The 26621-nt window shown below is 51.6% G+C and overlaps 4 protein-coding genes and 1 long non-coding RNA gene across 8 annotated transcripts; 2 read left to right on the top strand and 3 right to left on the bottom strand.

Moving 5' to 3' along the window:
- Positions 1–19: 19 nt before the first annotated feature.
- On the bottom strand, positions 20–5997 carry NELFE (negative elongation factor complex member E). Its single transcript, XM_047102687.1, has 11 exons — positions 5887–5997; positions 5363–5445; positions 3891–3960; positions 3642–3787; positions 3078–3152; positions 2918–2955; positions 2387–2730; positions 2123–2267; positions 1914–1968; positions 1565–1667; positions 20–333 (listed from the first exon to the last, which is right to left on the bottom strand). Exons 2-11 carry the CDS (start codon positions 5435–5437, stop codon positions 236–238), a joined length of 1149 nt encoding a protein of 382 aa, XP_046958643.1. The 5' UTR covers positions 5438–5445; positions 5887–5997; the 3' UTR covers positions 20–235.
- A 155-nt stretch (positions 5998–6152) lies between these two features.
- Positions 6153–17662, top strand: SKIC2 (SKI2 subunit of superkiller complex). Its single transcript, XM_047101445.1, is given in 29 exon segments — positions 6153–6207; positions 6287–6390; positions 7005–7114; positions 7214–7331; positions 7419–7533; positions 7652–7726; positions 8010–8063; positions 8163–8224; positions 8226–8354; positions 8533–8661; positions 8886–9031; positions 9602–9748; positions 9880–9964; positions 10154–10260; positions 10832–10978; positions 11056–11152; positions 11335–11547; positions 11630–11740; positions 13731–13961; positions 14675–14812; positions 14979–15116; positions 15261–15365; positions 15705–15852; positions 15948–16074; positions 16225–16435; positions 16591–16701; positions 16781–16999; positions 17192–17332; positions 17421–17662. Coding segments are annotated over 29 exon segments (3741 nt in total). The 5' UTR covers positions 6153–6185; the 3' UTR covers positions 17622–17662.
- LOC124528093 (uncharacterized) lies at positions 14302–16854 on the bottom strand. The gene is made up of 3 exons (XR_006966082.1): positions 16768–16854; positions 15822–16102; positions 14302–15359 (listed from the first exon to the last, which is right to left on the bottom strand). It is a non-coding gene; the product is annotated as an uncharacterized LOC124528093 (long non-coding RNA).
- A 57-nt stretch (positions 17663–17719) lies between the features above and the next one.
- Positions 17720–20071, bottom strand: DXO (decapping exoribonuclease). Of its 3 annotated transcripts, none has more exons than XM_047101447.1 (7): positions 19734–20071; positions 19217–19585; positions 18811–19046; positions 18503–18722; positions 18250–18385; positions 18014–18108; positions 17720–17931 (listed from the first exon to the last, which is right to left on the bottom strand). In XM_047101447.1, exons 2-7 carry the CDS (start codon positions 19570–19572, stop codon positions 17781–17783), a joined length of 1194 nt encoding a protein of 397 aa, XP_046957403.1. In that variant the 5' UTR covers positions 19573–19585; positions 19734–20071; the 3' UTR covers positions 17720–17780. The 3 variants fall into 3 exon arrangements, with proteins under 3 accessions (XP_046957403.1, XP_046957404.1, XP_046957405.1); XM_047101448.1 differs by having other exon boundaries at positions 19805–20071; XM_047101449.1 differs by having other exon boundaries at positions 19833–20071.
- Positions 20072–20155: 84 nt separating this feature from the next.
- On the top strand, positions 20156–26554 carry STK19 (serine/threonine kinase 19). 2 transcript variants are annotated; one of them, XM_047101451.1, is made up of 7 exons: positions 20156–20358; positions 20489–20625; positions 24247–24342; positions 24666–24805; positions 25614–25711; positions 25819–25966; positions 26112–26554. In XM_047101451.1, the coding sequence occupies exons 1-7, from the start codon at positions 20259–20261 to the stop codon at positions 26155–26157; spliced, it is 765 nt and encodes a 254-aa protein (XP_046957407.1). In that variant the 5' UTR covers positions 20156–20258; the 3' UTR covers positions 26158–26554. The 2 variants fall into 2 exon arrangements, with proteins under 2 accessions (XP_046957407.1, XP_046957406.1); XM_047101450.1 differs by lacking the exon at positions 24247–24342 and having other exon boundaries at positions 20183–20358.
- Positions 26555–26621: the final 67 nt, after the last annotated feature.

Genomic DNA, 26621 nt, shown 5'->3' with positions numbered 1-26621 from the left:
TAAAACAGCTGCGACAATACCTGTGTTCAAGATCCTTTTGGGGTAAGGGGGAGGGGAACGTGCACTGGCCATGTGTTACAACTGAGATAAAATCTAACAGCCGTTTTTAAAGGCTCAACCCCAATCCCAAGTGCTGAAAAACCAGAGGCTGAGGGAGATGTGTGAGCTTCCACCTCAGTGTTTTACTGAGACCAGTGTTGGCGCAGATGAGGCACACGGAATCCAGCTCCATTCCCTAGAAGCCATCCACAAGGTTCTCCTTGTAGACATCATCACTGTAGACAATCTGGGTCCTCTTGTCCCGGTGGCAACCCTTAGGGCTGTTCTGGACAGCTAGGGAGGGAGGAAAGGATTGGTTAAGGTCTGAAGCATTGCACCTGAGCACTGGTGAGGCCAGAGGCTCAGAGTCTGACCAGCTCACTCCTTGCCTTTGGCCCTTGGAAGCCCAATTTCAATGCTGCCCTCTGGTGGCCAGGCTGGCCTGTCCCCTTTGGCTCCCTTAGGCCAACCCATCCCCATGGCAAGGAGCACATGCTGTTATTGTGGCACATGCCGATACTCCAAGGAATGTTTTGTTCTTAGAACAGCTCCCAAAGGTAATCGTTGTCATAACTGAATGATGTTAACCCGCTACATCAAAATATTAAAAATTAGAAGATCTCTGTAGCCCTTTGTTGACATGTTAGTCATTTCTCGTTCCTTCTTTTAGTTTGGAGGGCCACTCTTGCTCTGAACGCCCCTTTCTGCCTAACTCCTTTGCCAGGAAAGCCAACAGGTATAGTGGGCTATTCACACTAAGAAATGCTACTAGCCTCAATAGGGGAGCTCATTCTGGGTGTGGCTTTGGCCTAAAACATTCTTCGAGCCTCAGGTTGTTCCTTCCCCTTTTTTTCCTCCCTACATCGACATGTCCCTCTTGCATCTCATCTCGGAGGATTCTATCCCTGCCATTCTGGGACTACAGTCACTCACCCCACACCAGCTTCCATTCTCTTGGATCTTTGTACCTTGACACTTCTATCACTACCCAGGTTCCATAGTTTGTGTTCTTTGGTTTTAACGGCCTCTGATGCTGCTCCCTGAATATCCCCCAGGCCCAGGCCTGCGTAACTTTTTTCTTCAAATTCAATCTTCCCTGAGATTACTACCATTTTGCAGCCACTCTGTGATACAGAGGACTGTGATCCATGTTTTCAGTCCTCACTTCACACATAAGTTCCAGATCTCTAATTTCAAATGCTTATTTTATAAAGCCAACTATACTCCATCTCAAAATAAACACGGTCATGTTCACTAACCTCACTCACTAACTTCACTCACTTCCACTTTCTTCCCTGTTCCAGTTATTACTGCTTCGGGAGTTGTTCTCAATCCTTCTCTCTCCTTCACACTAAGAAATCTTCCTCCATCTCTAACTGACAGAGAGTCTGACAATTCTCATTCCCATGGCCTCCACACAGATCCAGACATCTATCAACTCTAGGGAATCCTGGGACATGCAGGGGAGCAAAGAGAGGAGGTGAGCTGTGGGAAACAGGATGAAAGAGGAAGAATCCATTCTTACCAAGGGAGCCCCAGACAGACTTGCCAGTGGCAGCATCCAGCATGGGCTGTTTGCGGGCAATGCTGACTTTGAGCTGTACGGACTCCACCTGGGTCCCATTGAGCTGGGGAAGAAGAGGGGTGGAGGTAAAGGATGGGGGGGGGGGAAACATTACAGACAAAGAAAAGGAGAATTTCCAAGAGTTGCCATCCTAGGAACAGACTAAGGATCTAAGAATACATTTCTTGTGTGGATAGAAAAAGACTTCCTCTATCAAGAGGAAATGATTTCCTCCTGGCTCCCAGTGTTTTAAAGAGAAAACATGAGGATGGCAGTAGGGATGGGAAGAACAGGTCTGGGAAGTCCCAACCTCAGCAACGGCCTGATCTGCTGATTCCATCTTTTCATAGGTGACGAAGGCACAGCTAGGATGAGAGAAAACAGGATCAGTAGAGGGCCTATGGGCTCTTGTGGACCCAACCAAACCCAGTGCTCATAGGCCACCGGAGATAGGCTGGTGTTCTCCCTCAAACCCAGGTCCTCCCAGGACTTATCATCTTGTCCCACTACCATCCTTACTTTCTGGGTGGGTCCATGGAGAGGTCAATGATGTTTCCAAAGGGAGAGAAGGCCCCACGGAGGAGGGTGGGTGTCATGTCCTCTCCATACACATAGAGAGTATTCCCCTTCCGAGGGGCCCTGCGTTCAGGGAACGAGTCCGACCCTGTGGGGTCAGGAGTCACAGTCACAACATGCAACCCATCTCAGGCTCCACTTTAAGAGGCCACTTTAGTGGGACCTGCCTGAATCCTTTCACTTTTCCTACCAGCCCAGATCACTCACTGCGGAAAGGGCCCTCTCGTTCTCGATCACGGTCCCTGTCCCGATCGCGGTCCCTGTCCCGATCTCGGTCCCGTTCCCGATCTCGGTCTCGATCCCGTTCCCGATCTCGGTCTCGGTCTCTGTCTCGGTCTCGATCCCGTTCCCGATCTCGGTCTCTGTCTCGGTTCCGCTCACGACTGTGGTCCCGGCTGCGGCTTCGGGGAGGGGAGGCTGAGGAGCGGGCACCACCACGTTCTTCATAGCCCCAGTCAAAGCTTCGAGGAGGACCGTCACCAGCCCCTGGGCCCTCTGCCTCTTCCCCATCTGGCCCTAGTTCCCGAAGCCGATCACTGGAAGACACAAAACTGGGGAGAGGCAGACAGTGAGGATCAAAGGGGCCCTTTACTTCATCTTCCCAGACCCTGTGGAGACTCAACACTCCCTCTGCAGCCCCAGCTCCTTCCACTCCAGCCCTAAACCTCCCAAGGATCCAGGCAATTGACCTCCCCTACTCCCCCAATTGGGACTCAGTCCTCTCTCTAGCTCTCTAACCTCTCATACAGAGATTTCCTCTGGGGCCGTCTGGATGACTGCAAAAGAAACCAAGGACAGTTAAGATGAGTCCTAGTTGATGGCATGTGACCCCAAATATGTGGGTCTCTCATTTTCCTCATTCCCCAACCTCTCAGGGACAGAGAGTTGAGAACCATACCTCCTGCAGATCGTCGTCAGCAGATATGCTTCTCTGGAACGGCTGGAAAGTGGGGACTGGCCCCTTCTCAGGGTCCTGGGAAGGTCGTAGAGGTCTACTTCAATGTGAGAGCAGAAGGCTGCCTAACCATGGGACAGAAGGGATTCCTCTTCCCTCACCCTCTTCTTGGCTTTCCTCTGGCCTTTTATCCTCCCTTTTAATTCCTTTGCGCATTTCTTATTTGATTATGTGGTGTTTTTCTTAAGCGACCTAATATATACATAGAGCATTTAGCTTATCTGTACATTTCTTGGACCTGCTGACATCTTCAACCTGTTCAACTTCTCAGAACAACAAGACCCAGGAGCTCGAATATGTACCACAGAATGTATGAGATACGGAATTTGGAAGTCAGTCAGTGTCTTCACATTTTACAGATAAGAAACCTGAAACTCGGACTGGTACGACAATTTTCCCAGAACTGAATAGGCATTACTTTCCCCCTAGATGTTACCTCCACTCCAACTTGGAAGGACGCCCTCTGAAGTCAAGGGGCCCCTGAACAATCCTTCTGCTTGTGCTCACCTTTAACTTCCCCTCTAGGGTTCGAGAACGTTTGAAGCCCGAGTTCTTGGTCTCGGCCTTGATGGCACTGATGGCTCCTGACTTCACCAGCTGCTTTGCCTGCTCTGTTGCCGTGGCTGTGTCCACCACAGGCTGCTCTGACAGTGCTGGAGTGGTGAGGGAAGGAGGCATTATTTTGGCCACGGTCTGAGAGAGGTCAGCGCCATGTTGCCCATTTCCAGTCTATCCCCAGTTCCCCCCGTCACTCACAGCGTTTCACACCGCCTTGGCTGGCTGTGCTGCTACTACTTTGCTTCTTCAGAGCCAACAATGCCTTTTTCTGGGAATGAGAGCGAGAAGAGAGGGGTTGGTGAGGGCCAGTCCCTGGCTAGGTCCTCTCCCAAGGTCCCTGGACACTTCACTCCAGGGGACGCCTTTCTCAGAAAACAATGCAAATGGTGTCCCTGGAGTGGTGCACTGAGGCAGCCCTACCACTCACACACGATTCACTGGATCATCTACAATACCAGCGATACGTAATCTAGCCAAACCATTGTATCCAGAGGCTTTGCCAAGCCTCAGTTTTTGAAATGGAAGAAAAGGAATTTGACCATGGACCAGAACCCTAAGATATGAGCTATAAGTAAGCACAAGCCTACATGCCTTTCTCAGGGGGCTTCATCCATTCATTCCCTGCATATTTAACAAGGACACGCCATTACTTTGTAACAGGGGTATGCAAGAGTATGAGACATTGTTCCTCCCCTTAAGAAGTTTACAGTCTGAGAAATAAGACCATTAGACACAATTATCAAGAGCGATCGTAAGAGGCGCAAATTGCTTGTAGCTGAGAGCAAATAAGATTATCTGATGCCAAATGACTATTAAACTGGACCCTGGGTAGAAACTATGCAAAACAGATTGAAAGAAAAGGGCATTTTAGACAAAGAACACAGACTGGAAAAGATGTGGAAATAAGAAGGCTTTGGGAATGTATGTTTTGGGACTAGTGAATAGTTCTACCTGACTAGAAAGAGATGCCAAGGTAAGGCTGTGTTGTATAGACAATGGGAAACCACTGACAGGTTTTGAGAAAAAGAGACAGAGTTTTTTTGATTTCAGTGGTTCATTTTAATAAGAGTGAAGGAAGTCTGTCCAAAAACACACTGAGCAGCTTCTTGAGAAACCATTACAACAGACTACGTGAGTGTCAGCAAAAACTTGATCTACGGAATACGCGGGAAAAAATAAACAAAAGACATTACTTCAGAGTAAGAATCAAGAAGACTTGGCAAACGTTTGGCCATGCAAATAGTGGAGATGTCAGAGAGGAGATTTTGATTCCAAACACATGGGAAAACTGAATATAGTCAGTCCTATATGGAAGATCAAGAAAAGGAACTAAGTTAGAATAGATAGATGATAGCTAGCTGCAACACTGGGAATCTGCAGGCTATCAGCAAGAGCTCGGATAGAATTGAAAAAACAAACCTGGAGATTACCACCCCTGTGGTGGTACTAAAAGCCATGGAAAAGTTACACAACTCGATGGCAGAATACACAGAAAAGAGAGAAGGCATACATCAAGACTTGGGAAGAGCCCCCTTGTGAGGCTTCGCGGAGAGGAGGTATGTCTCCAGGTATGAGCTGGAAGAACCCCCCATCCCTCACACTCACCCCAGGTGTTCTCAAGAGTGTAGAGTCTGTGAAAGGTTGGGCCACGCCCCCACACACTCCCTCACCTTTTTCTTGAGTTTGTTGAATTTCTTCTGCAGAGCCTCCTCCTCCTCGCTCAGTCCGGGGGGTATCACCAACATGGTGGCTCCTGGTTCAGGGGCAGGGCCCAAGACATCTTTCTCCACTGTCACCGCCCAGGGTTCACACGCCGTCCACACTGCACCCAACCGCACCCTTCCAGGCCTACCTACTCCTGTCTTTTGCCTCTCCCTACCCCTTGCTTAAACCAGGCTGCCATCCAAGCCCCCGCTCGTCGGATTCAACCAGCATTCCCTCTTCTCTCCAGGAATCACGGCCACCAGCACCTTGAGGGACCAAGTGGCCCGGGAAGGGAGAAGCACCCCTTCCGTCGCCAAGACGATGGCATCAGACACCCCCTACCCCCGCTGGGGTTAGTATGGCAACCGCGGGTTCCAAACGGTACAGGAGGCAGTGGAACCCCCGCAGCGCTCTCAGAGCAACGAAAAGGGGAAGAAGAGAGAAGGAGCTCGTTAAAAAGGGGCGAAGGGTGAGAAGGAGAACACCTTACCTGAGGGGGCGGTAACCGGGGTCTCACGGTCTCGGGCGGCGCCCGCGCGGGCAACGGAGAGCTGGCTCAGAGCGATGACGTCGCGAGGGGTGGAGAACGCGGTAACCAAGACGGCTCAAGGCTACACACTTCCGCCCGGCACTTCCCCGGCTCAGGTCAGCCTCTCTGTAGCGCTCATCCCCACCCCGGCGGGGGTGTGTGACGGAAGTCGCCTCCACTTCCGCCCGCTTTGGGGCGGGGCTTACCCCTAGGATTCTCGTTGCACTTCCGGTCTGCCCTGCAGCTGCTTGGGCTCCAAGATGATGGAGACGGAGCGACTTGGTGAGGGGGAGGGGGTGGAAAGAACGAGTGTTAAGGGGGGGTGGCCCTTGACCTTTGACCTCTGACCTTCTCTCTGTAGTGCTGCCTCCTCCAGATCCCTTGGATCTGCCCCTTCGGCCTGTGGAGCTGGGATGCACAGGGCACTGGGAGCTGCTGAATGTGCCTGGGGCTCCAGAGAGCACAGTGAGTGACTTTTGACCCTAACCTTTGACCCACTTTGAGCTTAAAACCTCCTCCACCATCCTTACTGTTGGACCCTAGCATAACCTCATTCTCCTGTCTCTGGATTCCTGTCATCTGGGCCTGCCTTGTGCTGGACAGACCCCAGCCCAGTGGATTGTGCTTCCAAATGTGTTTTTTCTTTTTGGAGTCACCTGTCTCCAAGCACCAGGGCACTATGTTTGTGGCTAGGCTTTGAGGCCCTGACTCTCATCCTTAGTCCTGGGCCCCCTTTTCCTAAAACTAGTGGTTCTCAAATTTAAGTGTACATCATAATTAGTGGGGATGGGGGATTTTTAAAAATACAAATTCTTAAGCGCAGCCCCAGAGATTGTGGAATGATTGTATTTCATGTTGTATCGTACTGTTTTAGTAACCACTGCTCCAGGTAAATCAGTAGCAGGTAGTTTGCCCTGTAAAGCAAGATAATCTTTGGAAAACATTGCTTCAGCTTGACAGTCCTAGTCGGTCTAGAATGTCTACCATTTCTGGTTTCAACACAAATCACATCACTTTCTTTTTTGTCTATGTCTTCTTTTCTCTCCTTACCTAATGCCTTTCGTCTTGTCCTTTACCAGCTTCCCCACGGCCTCCCTCCCTGTGCCCCCGATCTGCAGCAGGAAACAGAGCAGTTGTTTTTATCATCTCCAGCCTGGTTGCCTCTGCATGGTGTGGAGCACTCAGCCCGGTGAGGGGTCTGGAGGGGCCTGGACTAGGGAGATAGGCCCCTGAAGGAAACTGGGAGAGGAGAGAAAGAAGACCTGAAAAGTGTTTTCATTTTCTGCAGAAAATGGCAGAGGAAGATGGATCCCTGGTCCCTCCTGGCCACACTGGGGGCCCCTGTCCCCTCAGACCTTCAGGCCCAAAGACACCCAACCACAGGCCAGATACTGGGCTACAAAGAGGTAAGAGGTCAGGGGCCGTAAGAAGCAGAGTTGGGAAAGGGTCCGAGGCAAGCTCAGCCTCACTGGGGCTGTGGTCTCTTGCCTCAGGTCCTGCTGGAGAATACAAACCTATCGGCCACCACCTCCTTGTCTCTTCGCCGGCCCCCAGGGCCCGTCTCCCAGTCCCTGTGGGGGAATCCAACACAATACCCTTTCTGGCCAGGTGACTTGTGGAAAATGGGATGGTAGGAGAGGGTGCCCTCAGTCTCCAGGAAAGGGTTCCCCACCCATCTCGTATCACCCCCACCCCATGAATCCCTGTTTGTCTACCCTCTCCCCAGGTGGAATGGATGAGCCTACCATAACAGATCTGAGCACTCGGGAGGAGGCTGAGGAAGAGATAGACTTTGAGAAAGGTGAGGCGGTGCCAGGATGGACCCTTGGGAGTAGGGCTGTGAGTCAGCCCTGAGGAAGAGGGGCCCAAGCCTATCAGTGGGCCACTGTTAGTCCTCTGTGCCTTTGAGAAAATTAGGGAAAGGCACCTTTGTCATAACAGTCTTTACTGTCATCTGTTGGAAAGATGGCAAAGAACCCCATTTTCAATGTCTCTGCTGTGAATGGCATCCTGTAGCATTAGGTATCGTATGACTTGTATGACTCTGTGCACTAATGCTGATTCTCTTTGTCCTTGTTTTTCAGATCTTCTTACTGTCCCACCTGGCTTCAAGAAAGGTGTGGACTTTGCACCGAAGGGTGAGTTTTAGTTTTGAGGTGGAGTGTAGGAGTGGTGGCCTTCTCCAGTGGAACAGAGATGGACATGACCAGGTTTCACTTTTTGCCTTTGCTCCTCAGATCACCCGGCTCCAGCTCCCGGCTTGCTCAGCCTCAGCCGTTTGCTGGAACCTCTGGATTTGGGGGGGGGGCGATGAGGATGAGAGTGAGACAGTGGGCCAGCCAGGAATTCCCAGAGGAGACACTGTTTCAGCACCCCCCTGCAGTGCTTCCCTGGCCCGAGCAAGCAGCTTGGAGGACCTAGTGTTGAAGGTTGGTGGTTTTGGGCAGTTGAGGCAGGAAAGAAGAGGCCTTACTGGGGGGCTGGGGGTGGGGGTGGGGCGGCTGGCTTGGTTGGGTCTAAGAGGAAAACCGGAGCATCTTTGGGGAGGAGTGGTAACAGAGAGCTCTCTGACTGTATCTTTATCATCTCTACCCCTGGCTTTTCCAGGAAGCATCCACAGCTGAATCCCCCCCAGAGCCCCCCAAACCCCTGCCTCAGGAGCAGTGGGCTATTCCTGTGGATGTCACCTCCCCTGTTGGTGATTTCTACCGCCTCATTCCCCAGCCTGCTTTCCAGGTAGTGTGGCCCAGTCCTCACATGCTCCCCTACCTCCTCCCCGCTGCTCCCTTCATCTCCTCTCCCCACAGAGGCCAGATGCCTTCTAGCTTAGTCTTGGGCCTCACTCCCAGCCTTGCTTCGCTCTGGCATGCCAGAGCCACCTTGCATGCCCCTAGAACTGGAGGCAGGAGGGCCCCTTTCCTTTTTCCGGCCTGGCCCCCATCTATTTCTCTCTCCCACAGTGGGCATTTGAGCCGGATGTGTTTCAGAAACAGGCCATCTTGCACTTGGAGCGGCATGACTCTGTCTTTGTAGCAGCTCACACATCTGCGGGGAAGACGGTTGTGGCTGAATATGCCATTGCCCTTGCCCAGAAACACATGACACGGTATAGGTCCCCTCCCCAGCCTCTTCCTTCACCAGCTGGCCCTGTGTTCTCCTGCACCCTTTCTAAGTGTCATCTCTTTCCCACCGCTACCTCATCCTTCAGATGGGAGGTTTGGGGAAAGACTGAGATAGGGCCAGGAGTGGAGTGGGAAGGTGTGGCGGGGAGAGCAGTTAGAAGACTTGCGTGGGGTGCCTGGATAGCTCAGTTGGGTAAGCATCCAACTTGGGCTCAGGTCATGATCTCATGGTTCGTGGGTTTGAGCCCCACATCGGGCTGACAGTGCAGAGCCTGTTTGGGATTCTCTGTCTCCCTCTCTCTCTCTGTCCCTCCCCTGTTCGCACTCTGTCTCTCTCAAAGATAAATAAATAAATGTTTAAAATAAAAAAAAAAAAAAAGGAGACCTGGGTCAGCTTAGGAAGAGTTTTTGTGGGGTCGTGTCATGAAGGAGAATGTGAGGCCAGTTCAGGGGGGGAAGGGAGGCACCTGGGTTCTGGCATGCTTCTGTGGGGGCTTGGGGTGGAAGGGCAGTGCTGACCAGGAGGTGGTGCTGACTTCATGCCCTCTTCCCAGCACCATCTACACTTCGCCCATCAAGGCCCTGAGCAACCAGAAGTTCCGAGACTTTCGAAACACTTTCGGAGATGTGGGGCTGCTCACTGGGGACGTACAGCTGCACCCGGAGGCCTCCTGCCTCATTATGACGACAGAGATCCTTCGGTGAGAGATAGGCACTTAACACGGGTGGATTTTTGGTCAGGAAGGTTAGGCTGCTCTGGACAGCACGTTGACTGAGAACAGGGTGGAGACAGGAGTCACTGGGGAATCAGCCTTTGGCCTCTTCTCCCCAGCTCCATGCTGTACAGCGGTTCAGATGTCATCCGGGACCTAGAGTGGGTCATCTTTGATGAGGTTCACTACATCAACGATGCTGAGGTAAGAGGCCTGGGGGCCCCACACCCCAGTAGTCCTCTCCTGTGGGTCTAGATCGCACATCCTGGTGCACACACCTTTGTGGACCTTAACTGCCTTCTTTGCCCTCAAATGTAACCCTGGGCGCTTCCCCAGGGGCAGAAGGGCAGTCCCCTCTGAGCTGACAGTGACCGGTCTTCTCTCTCTGCCCAGCGTGGGGTTGTGTGGGAGGAAGTGCTTATCATGCTCCCTGACCATGTCTCCATCATCCTTCTGAGTGCTACCGTCCCCAATGCCCTTGAGTTCGCTGACTGGATCGGGTGAGATGCGTGCCCTGGGATGCTTGGATGAAGGGGGCTGCAGCATTCCTTGGTTAGGGGTGGGGGTGAAGACTGCCACAGCAAGGAGAGTGTCTTGGGGGTGGAGAGGAGGGAGGGTTGGGGCTGGGGCACGTGTCTGACTCAGGCGACTGCAGGACCCCACTTGGACTCAGATCATTTTGTGTCTTGGGAGATGGGATGATGGGGCCACCTTCCAGTCTGGGTCTCAGAAAAAACTGGGTGAAGCTTGGGGTGCCTGGGTGGTTCAGTCGGTTAAGCGTCTGACTTTGGCTCAGGTCATAATCTCATGGTTTGTGGATTGATCCCCATGTCGGGCTCTGTGCTGACAGCTCAGAGCCTGGAGCCTGCTTCAGATTCTGTGTCTCCCTCTGTCTCTGGCCCTCCCTTGCTCATGCTCTGTCTCACTCTCTCTTTCAAAAATAAACAAACATTAAAAAAAAACTAAAAAAAAAAAAAAAAAAGACTGGGTGAAGCTGGAGGGGGAAGGTGGTGGGGATGTGGGTTACTTCTCGCACTCTTGCCACTGACCTGCTCATTTCTACCCATTCAGGCGACTGAAACGGCGCCAGATCTATGTGATCAGCACTGTTGCCCGTCCTGTACCCCTGGAGCATTATCTCTTCACGGGGAACAGCCCCAAGACCCAGGGGGAGCTCTTTCTGTTGCTGGACTCCCGAGGTGCCTTCCACACAAAGGGGTAAGCTGGTGATGGGGCAGAGTCAGGGCTGAGTCCGCCGGGTGTGACTGTGATCAGTGACCCTCCCTGTGCGCCAGGTACTATGCAGCTGTGGAGGCCAAGAAGGAGCGGATGAGCAAACATGCCCAGACCTTTGGGGCCAAACAGCCCACGCATCAGGGGGGGCCTGCACAGGTGAGAACCGGTAGGCTTTGTGCCTGCTGCCCCTGTTTCTCCATTCTTCCCTCGTTCCCCAGAGGTTTGGACTTGAGCTTTGAGTACCATCTGACTTGATACTGCTTTACCTCCCCTCCCCTCACTTTGGCCCCGACTGGTTCAGGGACTCAACCTTTGCCGCTTTCTTCCCCCTTCCCCAGGACCGCGGTGTGTACCTATCCCTCCTGGCCTCCCTCCGCACCCGTGCGCAGCTGCCTGTGGTCGTGTTCACCTTCTCGCGGGGTCGCTGTGATGAGCAAGCCTCGGGCCTCACCTCCCTGGACCTCACCACAAGTTCAGAGAAGAGTGAAATTCACCTCTTCCTGCAGCGCTGCCTTGCTCGCCTCCGTGGCTCTGACCGCCAGCTGCCCCAGGTGTGGATGGGGGTCTTGAAGACTGATGGGGATAGGATTCTCCACCACCCTATCCCTGATCATGGACCTTGGCTCCCTGCAGGTCCTGCACATGTCTGAGCTCCTGCACCGTGGCCTGGGTGTGCACCACAGTGGCATCCTGCCCATTCTTAAGGAGATCGTGGAGATGCTTTTCAGTCGAGGCCTGGTCAAGGTACACACACTGGTAGAAGAGGGACTCTTCAGAGCACTTGTTGCTCCCTTACGGGTTGCCCAGAGGGTGGAGGGGCAGGGCTCAGATAGGACCGTGCGGTGGTTAAGAGCTTGGGCTTTAGGTCCAGATTGCCTGGGTGTGCATCCCGGCTTCTCTACTTACTCACCGTGTGACCCCAGGCAGATTACTTAACCGTCCCAAACTTTAGCTTTGCTATCTTAAAATGGAGATGCACAGAATAGGCACAGGTGGTATTCAGAAGGGAAACCCAAAAAGTTAGCAAGCATACAAAAAGTTACTAGTCATCAGAAAAATGCAAATTAAAATAGTCACGAGAGATGACGTTATAGCTACTAGACTGGTAAAATTTAGGAAACTGGCTAAGGCCAAGTGTTGCCAAAGACGTAGGAGACTAGAGGATTATGGGAACTCTTATATAGGTGTAGCCTGTCTGGAGTGCACCCTGGCATTCATGAGGCAAAAATATGTACAATGTACTCTTTGATCCTAAATTCCATGTCTGGATATATACTGCGAAGAAGTTCTCACCCTAGTCTCTGAGGGAACATGTCCTCTCTCCTTTGTTGGCTGTAATCTTGTGGTAGGATGCTGGCGGTACCAAGGTACCCTTCACTGGGAGAGCAGGGAGGTCACTGTATGGGATGCATGCCACGGTGCTCTGCAGGAGCTGGAAACAATGGATTAGGTATAACCACAGGAATGGGGATGGGCATTGAAAACACTATGTGGAGAAATTAGCTAATTAATTAATTAATTAATTATTTTTGTTTAGAGTGTAGTTGACACACAATGTTTCATTAGTTTCAGGTGTACAACATGGTAATTCATTGTCTGTTTACAAAATAAACATAAGTTTATGTTTTATGCTGTATTCACCACAGTTGTAGCTGCCGTCTGTCACCATACACCGCTACCAGCATATCATTGACTGTATTCCTTATGCTGTGCGTTTTATGCCTGTGACTTACTCATTCCTTGACTAGAAGCCTGTATCTCCCACTTTCCTTCACCCATTTTGTCCATTTCTTCTGGCAATCATCAGTTTGTTCTCTGTATTTATAGGTCTGATTCTGCTGTTTGTTTCTTTATTCATTTGTTTTGTTTTTTAGATTCCACATGAGTGAGATCATATGGTATTTGTCTTCTTCACTCTGACTTATTTTTTTTTTTTTTTTTTTTAAATTTTTTTTTTCAACGTTTATTTATTTTTGGGACAGAGAGAGACAGAGCATGAACGGGGGAGGGGCAGAGAGAGAGGGAGACACAGAATCGGAAACAGGCTCCAGGCTCTGAGCCATCAGCCCAGAGCCCGACGCGGGGCTCGAACTCACGGACCGCGAGATCGTGACCTGGCTGAAGTCGGACGCTTAACCGACTGCGCCACCCAGGCGCCCCACTCTGACTTATTTCACTTAGCATACATTCTGCCCTATTTGTCTGTCCATGTTGTCACACATGGCAAGATCTCATCCTTTTTTATGGTTACATAATACTCTAACATACACACTGCATCTTCCTTATCCATTCACGTATTGATGAATACTTGGGTTGCTTCCATATCTTAGCTATTGTAAATAATGCTGAAATAAACATAGGGGTATGTATATCTTTTTGAATTAGGGTATAATGGCCTTTAACACAAGTCATGGATTATATGCACCCAAAACAAGATACAATCTGGAAGAATACATTCACACAAAAAGATACTCTAAATACATTGGGATGATTGACGGTGGGGAGATGGGAATTGGATATGGGGGTTATAAGAAAAGAAGTAGGCAGCCAGATAGACAAAGTGAAAATGATAGTACTTGCTCTATAGTTTTGCTCTGAGAGTTATTAAATGAGATCCTGTGAGTTAACTGGGACCATGCCTGGTGCCTACTCAGCCTTGGCTACAGAGTAAGGTACACTTGGCCAGGGCTGGGTGTCTGTGTGTAGCCCCTTTACTGATCTTCTCCCATCCCAGGTCTTGTTTGCCACGGAGACCTTTGCCATGGGTGTTAATATGCCTGCTCGAACAGTGGTGTTTGACTCTATGCGGAAACACGATGGCTCCACCTTCCGGGATCTGCTACCTGGAGAGTATGTGCAGATGGCAGGTCGGGCAGGCCGGAGGGGCCTGGACCCCACCGGCACTGTCATCCTGCTCTGCAAGGGCCGTGTGCCTGAGATGGCAGACCTGCACCGCATGATGATGGTGAGTCAGGGCAGTATGAGGCTGAGCTGGGAGGGCCCCAGCTCTGGGGACCTGCTGGATTCTCTCTTCCAACCCTCTTCCCCTCTCTCTTCTTTCTACGGTTGACCCTTGAACAGTGTAGGGTTAGGGGGTACTGACCTCCTGCACAGTCAGATATCCACATACAACTTTTGGCTCCCGAAAAACTTTACTGCTAATAGCCTATACTGTTGGCTGGAAGCCTTACCAATAACAGACAGATGATGAACACCTATTCGTATATGTGTTATTTGCTGCATTCTTATAATAAAGCTAGCGATAAGAAAACGTTGTGAAGAAAATTATAGGAGAGAGAAAATACTTAACAGAACTGGACAGTATTTATTGAAAAAAATACACGTGTAGGTAGACCCCTATTGGTCAAGGGTCAACTGTACTTTTTTCTTTTGCCTGGGAGAAACCAAGGTCAGAGCAAGCAAATCCAAGGATTAGACTGAATCTCATCCCTTGTGGTCTTTTGTCATTGTGAAGACAGAACTAGGTAAAACCTTTGAGGGTCTATTTATTTAGTTTTGTTCCCTTATTTCGCAGAGGAGGTGAGTAAGCAGTTTGTCTAGGGTCCCATGGTCACAGCATGGGGACTAGATCTGCTACGAGCAGAGCTGATCCCCAGAGGGCTGGCTGGGGGGCAGCAGGTCCCACGCCAATCTCACTGCTTCTCTGATGTGGCTCAGGGAAAGCCATCGCAGCTGCAATCTCAGTTCCGCCTCACATACACCATGATCCTGAACCTGCTGCGGGTGGACGCCCTCAGGGTGGAAGACATGATGAAGAGGAGCTTCTCCGAGTTTCCATCCCGCAAGGACAGCAAGGTGAGGAGGTTGGGATGACCAGTATACCCGGCAGCATGTTGGGACAAGGGAAGCCAGGCTGAGAGGTGGATATCTAGAGACCACCTAGAAGGTGGGATGAAGGTGGGGAGCGTGGCATCCTGGGCCTGGAGACTCTCCTTTCATACCTTGCCACACTTCCACCCAGGCCCATGAACAGGCTCTAGCTGAACTGACCAAGAGACTAGGGACCTTAGAGGAACCTGATACGACTGGCCAACTGGTTGACCTGCCTGAGTATTACAGCTGGGGGGAGGAACTGACAGAGACCCGGAGCCTGATCCAGGTGAATGAGTGTTGTGGGGGTGATGGAGGAAGGGAGGAAGAGAATGCCACACACTGGGTGCTCCTGAACCTAGTCCCAACCTATTCTCAGTGTCCCTGTGATGCTTCCTTCATTATCCCTTTTGTGCATGTCCCCGCTCTTCAGCGACGCATCATGGAGTCTGTGAATGGGCTGAAATCTCTCTCAGCAGGAAGGGTGGTGGTTGTGAAGAATCAGGAGTATCATAACACATTGGGTGTTATCCTGCAGGTGAGGGCAATGGAAATTTAGACCCCAGAGGGAGGGAGCCACATCTCCCATCTTCCTTACTTGGTGGGGGCAATTGTAGTCACAGCAGTGTACTCATTTTCCCCTCCTGCCCTCCTTTCTCTCCCATTGCCACCACTTCATGCCTACCTCCTTGTCCTCCCTGGCCCCACTACCCTCCTCCCTCCCACCCCTGAAGACTGTTCAGATTGACTTGGCTACCAGTCCAACCCAGAGATGGACTCTGCAGTTGCTCTGTGGTCCCTCCCTGAGGGTGGGGACCTGGTCTCTATCTTTGATGTCCACTCCTCACGTTGCCCTGGCCTGGCCTCCCTACCCTAGGTCTCCTCAAATTCCACCAGCAGGGTGTTTACAACCCTGATCTTGTGTGATAAGCCTGTGTCTGAGGACCCACAGGAGAGGGCACCAGCCACCCCAGATGTGCCCTACCCAGATGACCTTGTGGGATTCAAGCTGTTCCTGCCTGAAGGTGAGCATGGGGCAGATATCCGGGTTCCTGACAGCAGTGTAGGCAGGATGTTTGGGTCCACGGCAAGGGTTGACCCTGCTCTTCCCTTTTCACAGGGCCCTGTGACCACACAGTGGCCAAGCTCCAGCCAGGAGACATGGCTGCCATCACCACCAAGGTGCTCCGGGTGAATGGGGAGAAGATCTTGGAGGACTTCAGCAAGAGGCAGCAACCAAAATTCAAGTCAGAGATGGCTGGGGAGATCCTTTTCCTGGGGAGGGGACCGTGTAATGGAGTGTAGGGAGGGGTGGTTGGGGTGTCTCCCCAGCCAGAGAAGGCTTCTCTGGAAAGGAACACTTTGCCCTAGGTCTTAAGACCTTGCTCCTTCCTCAGGAAGGATCCTCCCATTGCGGCTGTGACCACTGCTGTCCAGGAACTGCTGCGTTTGGCTCAGGCCTACCCAGCGGGACCCCCTACCCTTGACCCTGTCAATGACCTGCAGCTCAAGGATGTGTCAGTGGTTGAGGGAGGGCTCCGGGCCCGGAAGCTGGAGGAGCTGATCTGGGGGGCTCAGTGTGTGCACAGTCCCCGTTTCTCTGCCCAGGTAGGGTCCTGCATGCCAGCTCCCAAGCTCAGAGGGGGAATTTTCCCTTCTGTTCTCCTCTAGACCAGCCACCCCATCTCTGCCCTTGTCCTCAGTGCCTTCCTGCCTTGGGGCAAGGGGAAGGCTAACATGCTTCTGCTGCTGGCTTTCTGCAGTACCTGAAGCTGCAGGAGCGAATGCAGATACAGAAGGAGATGGAGCGACTACGTTTCCTGCTGTCAGATCAGTCACTGTTGCTGCTCCCAGAGTATCACCAGCGAGTAGAGGTGGGAGGGGCAGGGGTGGGGGCAGGGGGCTAGTGACAGAGAAGAGAACAGGCTCCCAACACCTACCATCTTTCTTCAGGTGCTCCGAACCCTGGGTTATGTAGACGAGGCAGGTACCGTGAAGCTGGCAGGGCGGGTGGCTTGTGCCATGAGCAGTCACGAGCTGCTTCTCACTGAGCTCATGTTTGACAACGCTCTGAGTGCCCTGCGGCCAGAAGAGATTGCAGCCCTGCTCTCTGGCCTGGTCTGCCAGAGCCCTGGGGACCCTGGGGAGCAGCTCCCAAGCACCCTCAAACAGGTATGGGACACCCACCCCACTTTCTCTCCCTTGGCTGTGGCATTCCCAATCCCCACCCCCAAGTATTCCCCAGGTGAACCCTCCAGCCCTGTTAAGTGCCTCAAAGAGCTGGAATGGCTTCTTCCTTGATCTGGGGCTCTGCACTCCTAAAGAAGGAAGGCAGGGTCTGAGCATCTCCTTGGCCATCTGCAGGGAGTGGAACGTGTCCGGGCTGTGGCCAAGCGGATTGGTGAGGTCCAGGTGGCCTGTGGCCTGAACCAGACTGTGGAGGAATTTGTCGGGGAGCTGAATTTTGGGCTGGTAGAGGTGGTGTACGAGTGGGCCCGGGGCATGGTGAGTAACTGGGGCTTTGTGGATGGCTGGCTAAGGGAGAGGCTACCCAGGTCTAACACACTCAGTCCTCACCCTGCTTCCCCCACAGCCCTTCTCTGAGTTGGCAGGGCTGTCGGGGACTCCTGAGGGCCTGGTGGTCCGTTGCATCCAGCGCTTGGCCGAGATGTGTCGCTCGCTGAGGGGGGCGGCCCGCCTGGTAGGAGAACCTGTGCTAGGTGCCAAGATGGAGACGGCAGCTACTTTGCTGCGGAGGGACATCGTCTTTGCAGCCAGCCTATACACTCAGTGAGTGGCCTGTGTAAAAATGTAGTAATAAAACAGCAAACCACCTGTGTGTACTTCAACTGTTGGGCAGGGACAACTCGGCGCAAAAAACACAGCAGGAAGAACCACCTAGAAATAGGCTTTTATCTGTGCACACGGAGACAGGACCAGCCCCTCTGAAGTCTCAGTTCTTGGGGGAAGGCGTCTTGGGGGGTGATGGGAGGTCTTGTGTCACGGCTTCCACATACCACGTGGGCAGGAAGGCATAGGGTGCATCTTGATGTTTCGACACTGTGACTGGGCTGCCAGGCTCCCAGGAGAAGAGATAGACGAGCCTAGGGGGCACATGGAGTCGCAAGTTGAGGACTGGAGGCAAACTTCTAGGACCCGGAGGGCAGGGACAGATGAATGCCTCACCTGGGGTCGTCCTGGACAACTGTGTTCTGGGCAAAGCTAAGGAAGGCGGCACAGAAGTTCATGCACACGGAGGGATTCCAGCCATCACGGTCATTCTGCAGAGGGCCGAGGAGGAGGCAGAACACAGGCAGTGAAGGTGAGGCCAGAGAAGGGGCAAGGTGGACTGTGACCCGGGACACTGGACCTGTGGTCTTGGTGTGGGAGTATAGGTGGGAGCTGTAACACCACTGCCTTACCCTGACATACTCGAACATCTCCATAGTAGGAAAGGTCTTGAGGGAACAGATGAAACCCTCTGGGTTACGGAAGCCAGCAACGACATTTGGGATGCCCAGAAGGAATGACTGAGCCCACCATTTCAGAAGCTTGTGTCTGTCAGGAAAGGCAAGGGGTCAGTAGGACCCTTCCTCCACCGTCCAGCCTCTTCCCCCAAGTCTAATTTCCAGCTGTCTGTTCTAGGTTCTCACCCTGCCCACCCCCATCCTGAACCTGTAGAAGCTCCTCCATTGGCCAGGGCTGTGCATCTCTTTGGAGGTCTTGAGTTCCACATAGCAGGTGGGGGGCTGTGTGGATGGGGCCTGAGGGTCTATACAGTCTACCTCCCCTGAGAAGAGCAGAGGGTGGTTTCCCAGGCGGCTGCGTAGCACAGAGCAGAAGGCTACATTGGTGTTAACCTCCCCAGAGGGGTCCGGGGAGCTTCCAGGTTTGTCTGCACAAGGAGAAAAGCAGCAACAGGGGTGGGGGCTTTCAGTCTCTGGGGAAGGCGGAGGGGGCTACAGAGCAGGGGCAACTCTCACCTGCGCACATGTATTGCTCAAACTTGTACCCCATGTACATAAGCTCTCGGAGGAGGGGTGGCCGGGCAAGCCTCTGGGCCCGAGCTGCCGGCGTCTCTACCTCACTCAGGTACAGTGTCCCCTGGAAGCGGGAGGCCGCCAGCTGCCAGCCCTCCTGCCGCTCATACGGTGTCGTCAGCAATTTTGTCAGGTGCCCTCGCCATGTCACTATGGCCCCTGCCAGCCAGCCTGGACCCCTGAGAGGGAGGAGTTAGAAGCTGAAGGTCTGACACAAGGATTAACTCAGATGACTTCCCCAAAGAATATCCTAAATTCTTTCCAAAGACTGAACTCCAGTTTTCACTCTCCTAATATTAGAGGGTAGGTGCAGGTCTCTAGATCTACTTGTGTGCTATGCTTTGCTCACCCCTCCAGCTGGCCTCGGTGATCCAGGAGCCAACGTAGCAGGTGATCCAGCCCCTCTCGGATCTCCTCGTCCCTGGGCTGGTATCGATCAGGGTATCCGTCTCTGAGGTCAAAGTTGGGGCCTTGACCATTGGTAGGGGGTGGGCTGTAGTAGCGCAAGGCTTGAGCATCTCCATGGTACTGGCGTTGTGCATCCAGGGAGAAGCAGCCCAGTTCGGAAGGGCGCCGGTAGAAAGGGAAGGGCCCAGAGTACAGGGTGGGGTCTGTGGGCATTGAGGGTGCTGGGCCGGGGAGTTTGTTCCGAGGCTCAGCTACCTCTATGTTTTCCCCTCTTCTCTTGGTCCCTCTGCGATCCATGAGGTCCTGAGAACTGGGGGGTTGGGAAGTTACCCTTTTACAAAGGAGGCCCGGAAAAGGGGGACTCTGGTTCAGGACTAAGTTGGCCTCCGGATGGCCAGGCTCTGGTCCTGAAACAGAACCAAGGCTAGGTGCACATCCCACCTTTTCCCTTGACTTACACCCCCACCTCCAGATGCTCCAAACTCAGCTGAGGAAGGCTGCCTGGGCTTCAGATCGAGGATCTGGTTACCTCAGAGCCCGCCAACCTGGACCTCTACCTCTGTGGAGCTAAGACGTCACGGCAGGTGTGTCCAGAAGTCGGGGAGGTATGCAAGGGTGGTTTCCGCACTCCTAGACGCAATCATTCGGCGACAGGGACGGGCAGACCCCTCGGGGGCGGGCAGGGGGTGCGCTTTACCCGGGGAGGCGGACCACGACCCGGCCGCCCGCAGCTAGCCGCGCCGCCCACGCGTTCCCGTCCCGGAGTGCCAGCGGAGGAAGCCAATCCGAGCAGGCGTGCGGCGGCCCTCCTCCTGGCTGGGCCGAGACGGCGAGTTGACACCTTCCTCGTCCCACGTAGTCCTTCCACCCGGCCGGCCGGTCTCCAGGGAGCCCGACGTCACTGCTCTGCGCCGGAAGACGCCGTCTTCGCGTCCTCTTCCCTCAACACCGATCTCTTCCCTGGCAACCTGAGACCCCGGGATATGAGCCGGAAGAGACATCGCCTGGTCCCGGACTCCTTTGGGCTGAAGAGGCGGCGGGAACAGGGGCAGGCTGAGGCGGACCCCCTCAGGGGCGAGTCAGGTAGGCGTGGCAACCCTGTGCCGAGGCGGAAGGGCCCTGCTGGGAGCCGCCTCGCCCGCCGGCTCGCTGGACGGGAGCGCCGCGCCCCCCGCCCCCCTTCCCGTCTCGGTGACCGGCTCTCTCCGCCTAGGGTCCGCGCGCGCGGCCGTCGCCGAGCTGGTGCAGCTGTTCCCGCGCGGCCTGTTCGAGGACGCGCTGCCGCCCATCGCGCTGAGGAGCCAGGTGTACAGCCTCGTGCCCGACCGGACGGCGGCCGACCGGCAGCTGGTGAGGGGCGTCGGAGCGACGGACGGAAGTCGCTTCCCTGCCTCGAGCACGCTCCCGAGGGCCCCCAACACTCAGACACCCGGGCGGTCAGCCAGCCGCTCTGCGGTTCTGCAGGCGTCAGGTCTCTCCAGGCCGGGCACTACGGGACCTAGGAAAATGTCACATACCCTGTTAAAAGACCCGCCGGCAGTAGAGAGCATGCCACATCGTGGAAATGGAAGAACTAATCTCTTGGGGAAACTGAGTCACTGGGCATAGTTGGAGCTTTACAGCGCTGGGAATGCAGGCAGACGTCAGATTGCGGCAGACCTTGTGCATCAGTGTTGTTTCTGCCTTACACCGAAGGCGAGGAGCTAGGAGAGAATGTTAACCAGCAGAAGGAACGGGTGTTGTGTGGATTGGGGGAAGTGAGATGAGGCAGGGAGATGGGCTCGGAAGACAATGCGACAGAGAACTGGTGAAGTTCTAAATTAGGGAAGTGTAGTAGGGAGGGCGAGGATGGGTGGAGGTGAGGGATGTGGACAGTGGGAAGAGGAGTCAGGGATAACTCAGGTTTTCTCGATGACAGACATGAGTGGTGAGTGAACAGAGTAGGAGGACGCTGAGTTGTTGGGGCAGATGACATGTTTGATTTTGTAGGAGTTGGAGGTGCATGGGGAACATCCAAAGGCAAGTGTGTTGGATATGAGGGACTGGAGGGAATTCTGGGCCAGTGCTGTAGAATTGAAGTCATTGAGATGTGAGCAGTGGTTCAGTCTGTGGATGTGGGTGAGATTGGGTAGGAAGAGTGAGTAGAGGGGTAACTTTTAACCTTTTTATAAACTTTTTTTTTTTTAATTTTTTTTTTCAACGTTTATTTTTGGGACAGAGAGAGACAGAGCATGAACGGGGGAGGGGCAGAGAGAGAGGGAGACACAGAATCGGAAACAGGCTCCAGGCTCTGAGCCATCAGCCCAGAGCCCGACGCGGGGCTCGAACTCACGGACCGCGAGATCGTGACCTGGCTGAAGTCGGACGCTTAACCGACTGCGCCACCCAGGCGCCCCCCTTTTTATAAACTTTAAAAGATAATGAAAGCTATGGCTCTTTCTCTCTAGAAAAATGCATATATGCCCCATACATACAAGGTGTATGTGCGGTTTTTGTCGGGGCAGGGGGGTTGTTTCACAGATCCTCTGGAGTCCAAGGTTAAGGACCTCAAGTGTAGAGTGAAAGGGCCAAATCTATAAAGCTGAGAGATACCCACATTTAAGGCAGTGTTTCTCAAAGTATGTCCTGAGTTTTACCTGTATCAGAATCACCTACTATTAAAAAAAAAAAAAAAATTTAACTGGGCTGCTTATTCAAAAATACAAGTTCTTGGGACTCACCTAAGGCTAACTGATTAAAATCTCTTGAGGTAGGACCTGGGAACCTACATTTTTGAATTACTGTCCCATGTGATTCTTAGTGATGTAAGGGGAAAGCAGAGGAAGAGGAGTCGGTGGAAGAGGCTGAGAAGGAATTGCTAGAGGTAGGAGGAACCCCGGAATAGGCCTATTGAGAAAGCAAATAGATTTTTCAAGGAGGTGGAGTAGTTGGCAGTGTTAGAACCTGTGGTTTAAGGCAATGGTTGGTAAAGAGATCAAGTAAAATAATATCCAAAGTCTGTCCATTGGATTTAGCAGGCGGAAGATTAATGGCAACCTGTCAGGAGGAAAAGAGGAAAGAAAAGGAAGATGGAGACTAGCTCCAGTTTCATGAGGAAGTGAGTTAGATGGAACCACTCCTTATAGAGTATTTGTTCTTTTTAATTTACTGATGATAGCCTAAATTTTAAAAAAGCTTTAAAAGTTGCACAAAGGAAAATATAAACACACACACACGCTTTACAGAATGTTTATAAAGCAGATACCCATTTAACCACCACCCAGGGCAGACTACAGAACACAGCCAATATCCACATACATCACTCTCCAGTCAACATGACTTTTGTCCCTGGGAGGTAACTGTGATCCTGACTGATGTGATAATTGTTCCTTGGATTTTCTATATACCACCTATGTGTTTACCTGTAAACAACATAGCTCAGTTTTATTCATTTTGGATCTTGATCTAAACAAAATCCTATTGTATGTATGTATTTATATCTTATTAGATGAATACTTTTGAGATTCTTCTCAGTTTCACATAGCTACAGTTAATTTCATAGATTTCTATTTTATAAATATGTCCTGTTTTTTTCTGTTCTAGGGAAAAAAAGTTTTATGTTTATAGGAATTTAATTTATGATCTGAATTTTCAAATTTATTGGTGTAAAGTTCATTTTATTGACTATTGGATGTGTAGTGATTACCCTTTTCTCATTCTTTTTATTGACTATCTGTGCTTTTTCTAGTTCCTTCCCCCATTTTCTTGATCAGTCTCACCCGTGGCTTACCAGTTTTAATAATCTTTCAATGAATTAATGTTTAGCTTTGTTGCTCTCTCATATGCATTCTATTTTATGAATGTGTCCCCTCTACTGTTGGTTTATTTTACTTTTTTTCCCCCATTAGTTTCATCATCTCCTCCTTTCTAGTATATGCTTGTCAGGTTGTAGTTTATCTTAAGTACATGCAGATGTATATAGTTTGGGCACATATTTTAGTTATTATTCAGCTTAAAATATGTTTTAACTTCTTTTGTGATTTTTTTCTTTGACCAAGAGTTAATTATAAATGTATGTCTTAATTTGAAGCATTTTCATATTACCTCGTTGTTACTGATTTCTGACACAAATGGTATTGTGGCCAGAGAACATACACAATATGATTTCAGTCATTTGAATTTTATGGAGACTTGCCTTGTGCTATGTGGTCAGTTTTGCTAAATATTCTATGTATATTTGAAGAGAATATGCTTTCTTTAATTATCAATTTCTTAGTAACTGAAGGTATTAATGAAAGTTATTTCTGTACTGATTATTTTGTCTGTTTATGAGTTTATGAAAGGTAGATTAATATACTTATGCAATTAAGGGTTTGCTATTATCTCTTCAAATATTTTCCCTACTTTCCCACCTTCCCTCACCCCACATCTAGACTGTTAATTCCTTGAAGACAGGGCCTATGTCTTTTTTTTTTTTTTTAATTTTTTTTTTTTCAACGTTTATTTATTTTTGGGACAGAGAGAGACAGAGCATGAACGGGGGAGGGGCAGAGAGAGGGAGACACAGAATCGGAAACAGGCTCCAGGCTCCGAGCCATCAGCCCAGAGCCTGACGCGGGGCTCGAACTCACGGACCGCGAGATCGTGACCTGGCTGAAGTCGGACGCTTAACCGACTGCGCCACCCAGGCGCCCCGACAGGGCCTATGTCTTAATCACTATTTTATTTTAGTGTCTGGCATATGATTGGTCTTAGAAAATATGTATTGATTGTTTGATAGGCAATGGATGAGGTGGGTGGATGGGAAGGTGGGTAACTGATTTGAAAAGACTATTTAATAATCTACCTGATTCTCTCCCCACACTTTGTCCTTTGCTTAGAGAAAAACTCCCCAGTATTGGCAATAAAATCTCCCCACCCAAAAGTGCCCAGAGTATAGCAGAGTATCTTACCCTGATACCCTTCTTTTTACTCCTATCTCTCTGGAGACAGAAGGAGCTTCAAGAGCAGGGGGAGATCAGAATCATCCAGCTAGGCTTTGACTTGGACGCTCATGGAATTATCTTCACTGAGGACTACAGGACCAGAGTGCGTGTAACTGTTTTGTGTGTGTGTGTGTGTGTGTGTGTGTGAGAGAGAGAGAGAGAGAGAGAGAGAGAGAGAGAGAGAGAGATGGGTGTGGGGGGTAGGCAGGGAAATTGGAGAGTGGAAATAAAAAGAAAAAGAGACAATTCTACTCCACATCTCACAGAGAGGGCACAGGGTTCTGGTAATATGAAGGAGAGGAAAAGGAGGAAAAGTATGAGAAGTAGAAAGATGAGCGAAAGAGAAAACAGGAAGAGTAATGTCCTGGAGGTGGAGGTCCGTGGCTGAGGGTGGAGCCACACCACATCTCCCATCTCTGGTTCCAGGTCCTCAAGGCCTGTGATGGCCGACCATATGCTGGGGCAGTGCAGAAGTTTCTGGCTTCAGTGCTTCCAGCCTGTGGGGATCTTAGCTTCCAGCAGGACCAAATGACACAGACCTTCGGCTTCAGGGACCCAGAGATCACGTGAGACTTGGGGCATCAACAGAATCAGGCATCTGACATTTCTCTGCCTCCCTCTGATCCCATCCTTTTCCTTCTGGTGCACCTACCAAAAAAAGGACTCTTATTTTTAGTATAATGCCCTAAATTTGTACTCCCCCAAGAGAGGAGGCCTATCCTACCTGGGGCCTTGAACTAAAATTCAGGCGATCTGGGTGGCTAATCCAATGAATTTAGAGGCCTGGCAGGCACCATAAATGCCTATTGTGGATCTTGCTGAAACTAAGAGAATGAAGAAATGGTAGGAGCTTAGATGCCCCTAAAGCTTTCACATTAAACGACCGGGCAAGGGTAAAGTAAAAATACCATTTCAGGGGGCCTTATCTGGCTCAGGCTCCCTATTTTGCAACCCATGGTACATGTGAAAGCATTTTATAAACCTTTTAGTAAGATGGAGCCGTGTTGAGGCATGTGTAGGCAGGGGCAGGAGTACAGAAGAAAGGCCCTCATTTCTCCCCGGGGGTTGGACTGAGAGTGTGTCAGGGCATGTGGTCAAGGAGGGCCTCTGCGAGGAGAAGCTGCTTTAGTGAACAAGTAATACAGAAGAAGAAAGTCGGGGGGGGGGGGCAATCCAGGTAAGGGGAGTGGAGGCAAGGGCATGGGGCACTGAACGGCAAGGTGTGGGCAGAGGAGCACTCCAGAGTGGGCTTCTGTTATCTAGTCCCCTTGCAGGGTTGCCCACGTTTTTGTGGAGACTTAGTGTCCAAACATCAGTGGGCAGGGAGATGGTTTTCATAGCTGAGGCCTCCTCCTGGCTTCCCACCCTTCTTAGGCAGCTGGTGAATGCTGGAGTCCTCACTGTCCGAGATGCTGGGAGTTGGTGGCTAGCTGTGCCTGGAGCTGGGAGATTCATCAAATATTTTGTTAAAGGTATTCCATTCGCAGCTCAAGCCCTCAGTCCCTCAAGAACAGCTTTCAGTGGCTCCTCAGGGCCCAAGCCTTACTCACCTTTCCCCTCTCCTCTGCCACTTCTCCAGGGCGCCAGGCTGTCCTCGGCATGGTCCGGAAGGCCAAGTACAGAGAGCTACTCCTATCAGAGCTCTTGGGCCGGCGGGCGCCTGCAGCGGTGCGACTTGGCCTCACCTACCACGTGCATGATCTCATTGGAGCCCAGCTGGTGGACTGGTGAGTCTACCCCCAGCTTCCGGTAGATGACAGAGCAATGGCCCAAGGTCGGATTCCCTTCTGGGACCAGCCCAGACCAAGTTCTGAGTTTTCCCCAGACTGTTGGCCTGAGTATCTGGTTCCAGCCCTGTCTTTTCTTTTACAGTGTCTCCACCACTTCTGGAACTCTCCTCCGCCTGCCAGAGACGTGAGGATTCTGCTCATCATTGCATACCTCCCTGGAGTGGGATGAGAGGGATCCAGGAGTACTGTCCAGTGGTGCCTGAGACAGGGTCACCTTGGGAGCCAGGATGGGTGTTGAGTTTGCATCTGCACAAAGGGTCAGATGTGACTGCTGCTATTTACCTGGGCTCTGACCCAGTGGTGGGGTTTGGGCAATGGTTCTCTGCCCTTCTGTGGAAGTGGAGCCAGAAACCATGCCAAGGCCATGGCTGTTGCCTTTTATGCAGCAAAGTATTGCTGTTACTCTCTTGGGATAGGAAAATGGAATTTCTGGGGAGCCTGATAAGGGAGGGCAGAGTTCTCTTTTCTTACATGTTGGGTTAACACTGCAAATAAAGTACTTCTCTGCCTGTGCTATTTCTTGGATGTCTTTTGTTTAATGTGATGTATATTTGGGCGCCTTGTTTGGGGGTAGAGTTCAAGCCAAATTTGG

This window comes from Lynx rufus, unplaced genomic scaffold (assembly GCF_022079265.1).
Source record: "Lynx rufus isolate CCGP_SWC_20201006 ecotype Redwood Valley unplaced genomic scaffold, mLynRuf1.p SCAF_6, whole genome shotgun sequence".
NCBI classification, from domain to species: domain Eukaryota; kingdom Metazoa; phylum Chordata; class Mammalia; order Carnivora; family Felidae; genus Lynx; species Lynx rufus.
The sequence above is the reverse complement of the archived record's forward strand: the minus strand, read 5'-3'. Positions and strand labels throughout refer to the sequence as shown.